This window comes from Eutrigla gurnardus (assembly GCF_963514095.1).
Source record: "Eutrigla gurnardus genome assembly, chromosome: 16".
Taxonomy (NCBI): domain Eukaryota; kingdom Metazoa; phylum Chordata; class Actinopteri; order Perciformes; family Triglidae; genus Eutrigla; species Eutrigla gurnardus.
The window spans coordinates 22,493,504-22,506,158 of record NC_139927.1 but is presented as its reverse complement, the minus strand read 5'-3'; the positions used below and the strand labels follow the sequence as shown (position 1 = coordinate 22,506,158).

Below are 12,655 nucleotides of genomic sequence, written 5' to 3'. Positions count from 1 at the left end.
GGAGGTACAGTAGAAATACTGTTTACAGTATGATAGAACAGAAAAAGGTTTACAGTATTACTAACATTGAACAAAATATCCATGAAACACACAAGAGCATTCTGAACAAAAAACAACAAAAAGCCCAGATAAAAAGTTTATCTTTTTCTGTTTCCGAAAACATCCTCAAAGTCCTCCTTTTACTGTATAAGTGTCAATGTAAAAGAAAAAATAACCCCTGCCACTGAGTCTAAACCAGCCCAATTTACCCAACATAAATCACCTGTGTGTTAATTATTCAATTGTTTGTTTATTATCAGCTGATATATATTGTTTTTGAACTGATATCATTGCAGAAGCAGAGGTTTTGATACTGTATCTAAGGTTTTGAATATTGTTTTTGCTATTGTGGGATGTTGTGTGTTAACATTCGTAAATAATACAAAAACAATCCATCATTTTGTTGGGAGGTATAGCTTGTCTGTTAAGAAAATGTAAGCATTGTGGAAGTGTGTTCACTGACTGCATATTGTGTGAACACGACATGAAATGTGTGAATGGTATGGCCACAAAAGACCGATGCTGTGCTAATTGTGTTTAGAGTTTTGAAAATGTGACAACTGGTTGGACAAACGCTTGTTAGTGACTGAAAAAAACTGTAAAACATTCTAGTGATGATGCCAGTGTACAAAAGAAATGTAATTGTTTTTTTCTTTATTCAGATAAATACAATAAAATGTTTTGTACGAATAAATATGATTAATAAATGTATCATACTAATTAGAAGCCGGGAGAAAGCGGGAGTAATCCTGGGAGTAGTCAAGTTATTAACAGTAGAGATGCCAATTTTCGTCAATTAGTTTAATCAATAGTCAGCCACCTTAAAAATAGTCCTTGCCTTTGTAGAACCCAAATGTAGGACCCAGCCTACCAAGGAAGGATTCTTGCCTTCCCGTGGAGTCAACCAGCAGAACAGCACAACTCTGCCATTGTGAACCACATTGTGGTCAAAGAGGGTATATAATAAAATCCTGCCATCATGATTAAGCATGTTGCTGCCACTTGGCTTGTACAGTTATCAACTTCAACCCTCACATTAACTGCAACGTCACTCTGGTAATATGGCAGAAGTCCTGACAAATAAAACCAGCAACATCCATGTCGGCTCTCCTCCTGGGGCAGTCGACTTGCTTTCAGTTTGGTAAGTCTGGCTGGGCGATCGGTCACAGTGGGCTTTGCAAGGTCTGCTGCACTCAATCCAACCCCAAATCTTTCTGTTATGATGTTGATGAAGGCATTCTGTCATATTCCATTCAGGGATCCAGTAATACAAACATAACAACAACAATTTAAGACAAAAATGTTGCGAAATTCACAGGAGCTCCATGCTTCTCCGTTGCCCTGGCAAACACAGTTTGCAGGGCATTAACAGGAAACCCTGCAAGAAAGGCAATACATGACAAAGTGCAGTGTGGGAGGTGAGAGTGTTATTTTAGTGGCATTTTAGTATGTGTAGGTGTGAGAGACCCAATACTCTCACGCGCACGCACGCACGCACACACACACACACACACACACACACACACACACACACAGACACACACACGGTCACACAGGCACACACATACACACACACACATGCTCACACAGGCACACACATACACACACACACATGCTCACACAGGCACAGTTACACTGCAACCACACACGCACAGTGCTGGGCTTTGGTTTAAGATCTTGGCTACTCTGAAGGTGGGAATGTGATTACCAGGCAATGACCTCATCATCCTGCGCCGGCGCCATGATTCACACATCATCACAACATCATGGACTTCCTCTCTAATGAAGTCCCTAAACGATGGCGCTCTCAACCCTTCAATAGCACCTCTCTCTGTCACACACACACACACACACACACACACACACACACACACACACACACACACACACCTATGTGCTCACACACATGCACACATTCCCTCGCACACTCTCCACCACAGTCCCACATAGAGATGATTAAACTGGAAATAAATGGAAAATTTGCACTTAAATGCACCTCCTACCACCCACATCCAGTAGGTTTACCACATACATTTTCTCCTTTATGACAATATCTGCTCTCACTCTTTCTTGCCTGTTTTCCCTCTTTCTTCCTCCGTCTGTCTTTGAACTTAATTTGGGGTGTGTGAGCAGTGTTTTCTTGATTTTCAGGACCCAGAGTGTCTGTTGGTTAGATGAAGGCAGATGAAAGGAACATGGCTGATTCCCAGGCTATAGTTTATAGGGGATCTCTCTCTCCTAACCGCAGATTTTCATTTAGCTCGGTAGTTTTAGAGCAGGCAGTGTGGTTGGTGGTGAGGCTGCGGTATTTCTAGCGAAGTGAGGCAACTTTCCCAGGTGAACACAGAAATATTACTATGTCAGAGAAGAGCAACTTAAAGATCGTTATACGTGTGCAGGTTTTTAGGAGTAGCAAACCAACTAATCTCCTGAATTAACACGAGCTATTCTGTGTATTTATGGACAACCCGTCGAGATGGGACCATGCTTGACCTACAGACCTACATCCATCCAAGATTGAGCTGGCGCTTTCTTATTTTCTGTGGCTCCAGTATGGTCCCATCTCATCTGGTTGTCCATAAATGCACAGAGAAATTTAACCACCACCATGGCTGCTCCAAAACTGCTGCAAAACGGTTCTGAATACAAGGAAGGAAAAAATCAGTTTAGAAATTTCTGTTGGATTAAGGACGGAGCTCATGAAAATACAATAGTGAACCACAGTCTTCCTTTGAGTAAACAGCTCTCTCCTCTTTTCTTCTGCAGAGATTTAAAGATTGAAAACTTTCTGCTGGACGAACATAACAACATAAAGATTGTGGGTATGTTGATGTTGTCGTGTTGAACACATCAGCATGGCAGAACCTGTCTTAGCTATCTAGTGCATCTGTGAATGTGCTCTTCTGTTAAAATGATAATGTTCCTCACAGACTTTGGCCTGAGTAACACTCTGAAGGCTGAATCGTTGTCTCTGGAGCTCCTCAACACCCAGTGTGGAAGTCCTGCCTACGCAGCCCCCGAGCTGCTGGCCCACAGGAAGTACGGACCCAAAGTGGATGTCTGGTCCATGTAAGTGACCATGTGTGAGGCCTGCTTTGTCATAAAGGGCACGAGTGGGGATTTGTTTTTTTGTTGTGTTATTTGAACCAGTGACTGCATTTCTGAGTACATTTGCATTTTGCTTGTGTGTGTGTGTGTGTGTGTGTACGTGTGCGCAGAGGTGTGAGTATGTTTGCCATGCTAACAGGGTCTCTTCCCTTCACCGTCGAGCCTTTCAACATCAAGCAGCTCCACCAGAAGATGGTCAATGGAGAGATCAGCAGCATCCCCAGTGACATCAGCAAAAGTAACTCCACATTTTACAAAAAAGTGCTATATCTTTTTGTTTGCACAATTGAGTCAATTTTGGCAACATATACCTGAGTTTAAGAAATACCTACAATAAATGATATGAAACAAAACAAATTTAGAGTAATGAGAAGTATTTTAAATTAGTAAATACATTCATCACCTCGGATTGGAAATGACTCCTTGCAAACCAACTGGGATTCATCTTTTCTCTACAGACCACAGATCTGCCACGAGACAGAACTGCAGGAAAAAACATTGAACTTATTTCTTACTTCTTAAGCTTGTTCTGTACCAAGTACACAGTGGCCTTAGTGTCTCTAATGTTTGCTTCATGTTGGTCTCTCTCACACAGTTACACTATCATGGTGCCATGTCACCACAACACACATCTGTTACTGTGGGGAAAACCAACGTGGATTAAAGCTCTGAAACAGTGACAATATGGGATCAGTGGCTGTATTGCTGCCACGGATCGTAGACATCTACTTTCAGACGTCATCCTGTCTCTGAATGGGCTTGTTTTTCTTTCAAACTCTGCTTTACCTTTAGACCATTCATTAGTTTTGCCACTTCTGTGTTTCCATTGGTCGGATTTTTAGATTTGATCACTGCAAATAAATAGTGATTCTATCAGTTGCAGAGTTGGCCGACTGAGAAAACTGATCAATCTTGGATGATTTGGAAGAGCCCTGCCCGGTGAGCCTGGTAAGCGGCCAGAGCCCTGCCTGATGAACCTGGTAAGCGGCCAGAGCCCTGCCTGATGAGCCTGGTGAGTGGCCAGAGCCCTACCTGGTAAGCGGCCAGAGCCCTGCCTGGTGAGCCGGCCAGAGACCTTCCTGGTGAGACCGCCAGAGTCCTGCCTGGTAAGCAGCCAGAGCCCTGCCTGGTGAGCCTGGTGAGCCGGCCAGAGACCTTCCTGGTGAGACCGCCAGAGCCCTGCCTGATGAGCCGGCCAGACTCCTAGCTGATGAGCTGGCCAGAGCCAAACCAAACTGTTGGTAATGACCTTGTAATTTCACAACAGACACAGGGAAATGCAGGCATCTTATCTCCAGACTGGATATAGCCAAAAGTGTTGAGTCAACCTTGGGACCTTGGGCTGGGTGACAGTAAACAGGATTGAGTCAAATCTCAAGGTCGGGGCCAAAAGGCTCAGGTGATATCCAGCAGGGTTGGCAAGGGGGGGATCGAGAAAATGCTGGAAAGGAGCACAGAGAGTGTGTGAAGCAGTCTTTATACTGGCCTGATTAGTGATTCAGAGCAGCAACGTGCAACAGGTGAGTGGAGTTGGTGTGATACGGTGGGAGTGGCTGACAGGCTGGGTGAGCTGGAGACGGGTGGATGCGGATTGAGATATTGGTGATAGGAGGTGCCTGCACAGAGCCCAAAGATATCCTATACCCTCCAACACAGACTGTTCACTCTGCATTACTACTAAAATTAGACCAATGCTGTGTCAAAAGGATGCAGAAAAACTCGTCCATGCATTTGTTACCTCAAGGTTGGACTATTGTAATTCCTTATTATCAGGCTGTTCTAATAAATCTCTTAAAGCTCTCCAGCTGGTCCAGAATGCTGCAGCGCGTGTTCTGACTAAAACTAGAATTAGTAGAATAGTATTAGCTTCTCTGCACTGGCTCCCAGTAAAATCCAGAATTGAATTTAAAATCCTTCTCCTCACTTACAAGGCCCTTAATGGTCAGGCACCATCATATCTTAAAGAGCTCATTAAATCCTACTGTCCTGCTAGAGCACTATGCTCTCAGAATAAAGGGTTACTTACTAGTTCCTAAAGTTCCTAAAGTCTCCAAAATTAGAACAGGGGCCAGAGCTTTCAGCCATCAAGCTCAGACACTGTTCCCACATTTTGGGTTGGTTGGGATGGATCCATCTCGGCGTGGCTGTGCCTGCTGTCATGGACTACTACTGTTGATTTTACTACTACTCTTAATACAACTGCTACTGTTAATGCTACTACTACTATACTACTACCAACACACCAAATGCAGATGGAACCCAAGGGCCTGGGCTGCACGAGATTTCTGCCGAAAAGCCTATTAAGGCAGTTTTTTCTCGCCACTGTCGCAGTAACGCCCCTGGTGATGTTGGGACTTGTTAAATGTATTAACTCAAAATCATGAGCGTATTCTAGTTCTAAGTATCAGCTGATGAACCAGCAGGCTTCAGAGCTCTGCTTAAACTCATCCTATTGTGTATTTCTCTTATGTAGCAATAATGGGACTACAAACTAAATTCTGTTGTGCAAATTGTACAATGGCAATAAATTGAACCTTGACCGTTGAAACTTGGAGCATTAATGTTGTGGCCGGAGACTAAAGAGGATCACGCAATTGATTCAATTTACCTGAGCGATGAAAACTCCCCAAACCAAATGCAGAAATCACATAATTAAAATGACACTGCATATGTGCTCCTGCTTCAGGTGCAGTGTCGTTTGTGTTGTCTCTGCTGGAGCCGGACCCGGCTAAGAGACCCAGCGTCAGAGCTGCAATGGAGGACCGATGGATCAACGAGGGACACACCAAGAAACCACTATACACCATCTCTCATAAAAACAGGTAGGGATCCACTGTATCATCACACCTTGACACTGCAAACACACCCAAAGGTAATGCACACATTTTTATTTGTATGCAGATATATTGACACACCTTTGATGCAATATTTAGCAGAGTTTAAATATTTTATTCATTGTAAAAGGTTCTTCTTATGTGGCGGACTGAACGGACATTATCCACCATAATCTGTGGTTCAACACAAGCAGTATGTTATGTGCCATTTCTGTGTTCGTTGTATTTTCACACTGATAATGACAGACGGCCCCCTAGTAGAGTGTCTCTCTATGACACCTCTAAGGTCAAAGAGAGAAGTTGTTCATCTCTACTTTACTACAAAGCCTACACTATCTTATTTTTGTCAATATATAGAAACATCAGAACATAAGGTTATTAATGCAGAATATATTCTCACATGCAAATCCACTTTCCACTCCATTTTTTCTTTTCATTTTGCACCATATTTGTAACCTCAATATGTATGTTTGCACCATGAGACACAAAGACTCTCCTCAGGATAAAAATCCTGCATCAAACATTACAGTGCTAGAAAATTAACTAAAAGGAAAATTAATGCAAGTCTTCTAACAAAATAAAAATGTTTGTGGTCATTTTGGTAACAGTTTTGTGTATTATAAACTGAAATCCTTTTGGCCCTACAATTCAACAAATGACCCAAACATTTCTCTCTGCTTCTTTCTTCACTCTTCATCCCTGTAATGTCTCCCCTCTCTCGGTCTTTCCCAGGTTGTGTCCAGAGGATCTCAACTCATCTGTGCTGGCCTACATGACGGAGACGCTGGGCTACTCCCTGTCTGAGATCATACACACACTCACCATCAACCGACCCTCGGCCATCATGGCCTCCTATCACCTGCTGCTCAACAAGCTCAGCAGGAGCCAGAAGGGAGCCAAGGCCAGCAAGGTTCACACCTCATATCCACACACAGCAGTGGGTTTATACAACTGTAATAACCAGTCTCATGTTCTGCTGGAAGGTTTTAACGGATACAAATGATTGATTTGGCAGAAACTAGAGAGCAATGACTGGAGTCTTCCAAGCAAGAATAGATGGAGAGAGAGGCATAACAATGAATCAAAGACACAGCAACAGGTAATCGTATAAATATCATCATAAACACAAATACAGTGATCAATTAGATATGTTAAACACCCAGCGCCTGGTTGTGTTCCTTCTTTTTTTTAAACAAAGAGTCACAAACACAGTGTTATTTAAAATAAAGGCTCAGCAACTTCCTAAAACAGTTGGAGCAAATGTGACTCAAACAGGAGGAAGTGGTGCATTTGTTGGGGACTATTTTCAGCAGTAATGAGGATGACAGAGGAGAGAAGCTATCATAACAGTAACAATACTCAATTAAAGATGAACTGGATCCTCTGCTGATCTAAATGCAGATGGAAGAATGGAAGTAAGGACAGTCCATAGTCTTTGCTTGGACTCAGCCAGATGCTGGAGCCTCATATGTGTCATGCTGTGTTCACACCAAACACAAAGCTAATTTTCCTCTTGCAATAGGGGCTGTTCATTATTTATTTTAAGGTTTTTTTCGGACCTCTGATCACTTTATGCATAACCCCCCCAGCGATATCATTTATTTTAAAGGAAAACACCACCGCATTTCCATACTGAACTATGTTCTGCTCTGATCTTAGACGAGGTGATACATACCTCCCTCTCCTCTGTGCGTGCACTCAATGGCTCTTGCGCGCACTCCGCGCAGCGCTAATTTGCTAGCATGTAGCTTGTCCTTAGGATCCAAAGGGGGGTGAAGTTAGAAGCGACCAAGCACTTCCACGTTGTCCCTATTTAAATACGGTTACGTGAGTAGTTACACGACCCAAGTTTGGTTACACAAAATGAAACATGCCAATTTTTCTAAGCGGATAACAAGGATAACTATATAGTATGGCGGAATAACAACTGGAAGCACTTCGACGTCGGCGCAGTAATATCATCACTCAAAACATGACGGGACTATATACCTTCTGCTTGTTTTCACAACCCTGTACGATCCACGTTATAACCATGATGTTTGATTGTTCACAAACTATCTTACTACAACCTGATGCTTCCTCAACTGTGCACAAACTACTACAGGTAGTGCAGGCGACGGCGTGCAGGTTACGTAGGTTCTATTGACGGAAGTAAGAGGGGGAGCGGAGTGATGATATTACTGCGCCGACGTCGAAGTGCTTCCAGTTGTTATTCCGCCATACTATATAGTTATCCTTGTTATCCGCTTAGAAAAATTGGCATGTTTCATTTTGTGTAACCAAACTTGGGTCGTGTAACTACTCACGTAACCGTATTTAAATAGGGACAACGTGGAAGTGCTTGGTCGCTTCTAACTTCACCCCCCTTTGGATCCTAAGGAATATACTGGGACAAGCTACATGCTAGCAAATTAGCGCTGCGCGGAGTGCGTGCAAGAGCCATTGAGTGCACGCACAGAGGAGAGGGAGGTATGTATCACCTCGTCTAAGATCAGAGCAGAACATAGTTCAGTATGGAAATGCGGTGGTGTTTTCCTTTAACATGACCCTGCAATCGACATGGCAGAATTAATATGACCCCCCAACAATTTATCAACTCAATATGTCACATCACAAATATTGAATGACGAATGGTCAGTTATTAATATTTCACATCAACAACATCTGCTCTGTAAGTTTACAGTCGTATAATTTGACTGTCCCGTCATGAGAGCACTACTAGATCTGACAGATTAAACAAATGTATTAACTGTGCTGATAGCTCAGTGGTAGAGTTACTGCCCCATGTACTGAGGCTCCCTGCAGCGGTCCTGGGTTCGAATCCGCCCTGTGGTCCTCTTTCAAAGCAAGTCGTCCCTCTCTCACCCCTTTAACACTCATGCTCTCCTTCCGTAATAAAAGACCCAAAATATAACTTTAAACAAATGAATGTCCCCCAGACTAAAAAAACAAAGAATATGTTCCTCCGGTGGTCCATTCCATAAATACCAAATGGTCCCTTACTACTTACTTACATTGTGTTTAGTCACACTATGCGCTGTAGACCCAAACCAGGTTTCCTCCATCAAGGCTGAAATCACCAATATTGCTGCTCAGTACCAAACGGCGTTCATGACATCATCTATAGGTGCTCATCAGCTGATTTACTACAGCGAGAGGAACCCAGAATAAACTATTTAGCTGTGATTTAATAACCAGATGAAAAGGGATGCTGAAATATCTCCATAATGATGATGATTCGTTAACAGTCTGAGGTCAAACTTTGTTAGGTCTGTCTGTAAGACCACAAGCTAACTACTTTTAAAAAGCTTGTTTTCTGAATGGAGTCTGGTTTTGATGGGTGCTAGGCTTTGCTAACATTGTAGCTGCTCCATCAACACTCCAAATTAGGTAATCTAGACATAAATACAGCAGAGACCTTGTTGTTTGGACCACAGACAGTCTCTGGTTTCTCCACATAGTCTGGACTGGTCTCTGGACTAATGTGAGCTACTATCTAGACCTCTGGGGGACCACAGACAGTCTCTGGTTTCTCCACATAGACTGGTCTGGTCTCTGGACTAATGTGAGCTACTGTCTAGACCTCTGGGGGACCACAAACAGTCTCTGGTTTCTCCACATAGTCTGGTCTGGTCTATGGACTAATGTGAGCTACTATCTAGACCTCTGGGGGACCACAGACTAGGAGACAACATTAGTTTCCTCCATTGAGGATTCAGCGTCAGGGTGACAGGAGGAGAATCTCGACACTGATAGACTGTCGTGACACAGCCTCATGCAAATTTCTCACTCGAGTCGAAATATTTCAACTGAATCAGGCAAATTTCACGTATTACTCGTATCACCGCTAGGCGCCAGTTTCTGTCTATTAGCGTTTTTGCATTAACTTGCAGATTGCAATGCACGTGTGCTTGGTATTTGGTGTTAACACAGCATAAATGCAGAGGAAGTGTTAGTCAGTCAACTTTCCTTTTGAGGTAACATGAGATGCCTAGGGGTCCTAGTTTCGTGGCGCAGCGCAGGGTGGCGGAGCCGGCGCAATGCAAGTTTCGACCAGCACAGCCTTGCGCACGGTCAGTTTGGCAGTTTGGTGGATCGCCTGCGCCAAGATGGGTGTGGCAGCGCAGCAGGGGGAGGCGTCACAGAACCAGCTTGGCGCAGCGGAAGTTTCGTGGCAAAAAGCCTCGCCGAGACTGCGCCGAAAGCTCGCCAGCTCCAACCTGGTCTACTCGTGGCGCAAGGCGCAAATAAAGTCCATTCATTCAAGGCGAATTACAGCTGGCAGAGTGTCAGTTTGGCTCACCGGCGCGCAGTGCGCACACGTCACCAAGACCTCACAGGCAGGTTTCCACAGTTCCAGGCACATTTAAATGCAATAAATAATCACAACAAACACTATTTAATGCAACTAATTGAATCGACACGTGAATTTGAACGCGCAACTTTGCTGCGAGTTGGAACCGGAGTTGGGGCTGCAGCTGGTCTGAGCGGCCCACGAGGTCCCGGTGTCCCGATGTTCTGGTGTTGGACGGGGAACCCGGTGCAGCTGTGGAGCGCAGATGATGAAGACGGTGATGATGATGATGAATGGCCCGGCCGGCTCGTGCAGGCACCGGGTTCTCACCACCATTATGTCTACTGCTGTGCGCCCTGACCCTGTTTTGTGATAGACATGCCTAAAATGTGCCTACAATTTCTATAGTGATATAATATCGGCATTATAATTATTATGACTATACGCACGCACAGCGTGTGATGCGCGTGGTGGGAGCGGCGGCACTGCTTCTGTCATTGGGCTGTCAAGTGATGAAACTTGCACTGAACCTCCCCTAACGCATTAAAGGGGATGAGAGGAGCTCATTTGATTGGTGAAGATCTGAATCGGCTGTGTTAATCTCAGTCCACACCTTGTCTCCTCCTCGTCTCCCACTCACGGGGGTAGGAGTGACGGGAGGCGTGCCTGCGCCCGACTGCACCATGCACGAAACTTGCAAAGTCCAGGCGGACACACCCCGTCGGCGTGGCCCAGGTGTGCTGCGCCCCGACTACGCCTGGTCTACAAAACTAGGGCCCTATGAGAGGACTTTATGTAGAAACGTTCGTAGTTCTCTTGATAACTAATCAGAGATTGTTTTCAGAATGATCCGACCAATGAAATCCGATCAAAGCCGTCCAGCAGACCTCTCAGAGCCCAACGGACAACTGAATGTCAGATGAACAGGAAGAGGTCAGAGGACCTGAACAGAAACGACCCCCAAGAGGACGCCGAGAACCGCCCCCCCTCTCCATCTCTACCCCAGCTGCCTCACTCTGCCTCCCTGTCAATACCTCTTCACCTCCCCCCCCAAGCCCCCCTGGCTAGAGAGGACGGGGCCACCGATGAGGGGATTGCCATCACCTTGGACACCAGAGAGACTCTGTTTCCTGAAGGTAAGGATTTACAGCATGCCGGATTCAGAGGGTGCACACATCCACAATACAGTGTGTGACATACTCTGCTGTTTCTTTGTTCCAGTGTCTGTGTTTGGAGACAGAGAACTTGTCCATCTTTCTCCTCCCAAAAGCTCTACATCTCAACTCTGTGACTCCGCCCCTTGCCAAGTCCCCTTACCCGCTGAGCCAATCAGAGCCAGCAGCACATCGAGGCCAATTCGACATACACACCTGCTCAGGACCACTCAATCAGATGGGGCAGCAGACACTGGGTCAGACTTCTTCCATGACAACCGTCACCAGGATGACCACTCTCATCACCTGAGCATCAACGAGCGTCTGGAGAAGCTGCAGACATTTTATGCTTCTGAGAGGAATGGCATCTCTCCCAGGATGCACCTGGAGGCTGACACGCACCCCACGCACTCCTCAAACAGAGACCACCTGGGTACCATAAAGATGACACAGACATCACCCCCTGCCCCTTTGCCCCGCCTGCGCAATGTTGGACTAAAAGACGGACAAAGTAGAAAGATGACATGGGTAGGGTTGAACCGACCCGCGTCCCCAGGACTAAATGGGTCTAAATCTCCTGCCTTCCCTTCACAGAGACAACATACATTAATGATTAAGAGTCTCAGACAGGAGAGGAGCAAGAGAAGGGATCTGTCGGCAGGAGGAGGAGGAGGGGAGAAAGGTACAGCAGGAGGAAGGCTGAATGGAGCAAAGAGGAACTCCGTTCAGTTACGTTCATCTCTCCAGCGTCAGGTGACGGACCTGAATCTGCCGCTGCTCCCTGTAGACCTGCAGGGGAAGACGGACAGGAAGAACCAGCTACACACCATGGACTACTGATACAGTATAAAGATGGGAGGACACGGTGGAAAGGCATGTTTAGACAGCAGATCAGCACTTTAGAAGTACTCGCCGTGTTGAAACAGGAGCCGATCCCAGCTATCATTGGGCGAAGGCAGGGTACACCCTGGACAGGACGCCAGTCCATCGCAGGGCTGACATGTAGAGACAAAGTTACACAAAGATGCTGAAGCTATTACTGCTCCATTCATGCCCTGCCCACCAACCAACAAACAACATGCAGTATCCATCCCTTATATACTGCAGTGCCAAAGATTCTAACTAAGCTCATCAACCTTTGGTCTCGGGTCGCTCCGGGTTTCCACTGGATTCATGTTCATCTGCACCCGTCACAGGAAGTCACTGTTCTGGAATACATTTTTGTA

The 12,655-nt window shown here is 45.3% G+C and overlaps 1 protein-coding gene across 1 annotated transcript in view; it reads left to right on the top strand.

The window, feature by feature from the left end:
- Positions 1 to 12,352, top strand: part of LOC311027265 (uncharacterized protein) — a 30,094-nt gene extending 17,742 nt beyond the window's left edge. Inside the window, exons 4-11 of the mRNA XM_084031197.1 lie at positions 2,806 to 2,861; positions 2,970 to 3,108; positions 3,258 to 3,385; positions 5,834 to 5,969; positions 6,714 to 6,891; positions 6,997 to 7,080; positions 11,120 to 11,411; positions 11,497 to 12,352. Of these exons, the coding sequence (XP_083887323.1) occupies positions 2,806 to 2,861; positions 2,970 to 3,108; positions 3,258 to 3,385; positions 5,834 to 5,969; positions 6,714 to 6,891; positions 6,997 to 7,080; positions 11,120 to 11,411; positions 11,497 to 12,269 (1,786 nt within the window). The 3' untranslated portion in view covers positions 12,270 to 12,352. The remainder of the gene's footprint in view (positions 1 to 2,805; positions 2,862 to 2,969; positions 3,109 to 3,257; positions 3,386 to 5,833; positions 5,970 to 6,713; positions 6,892 to 6,996; positions 7,081 to 11,119; positions 11,412 to 11,496) is intronic.
- Positions 12,353 to 12,655: the final 303 nt, after the last annotated feature.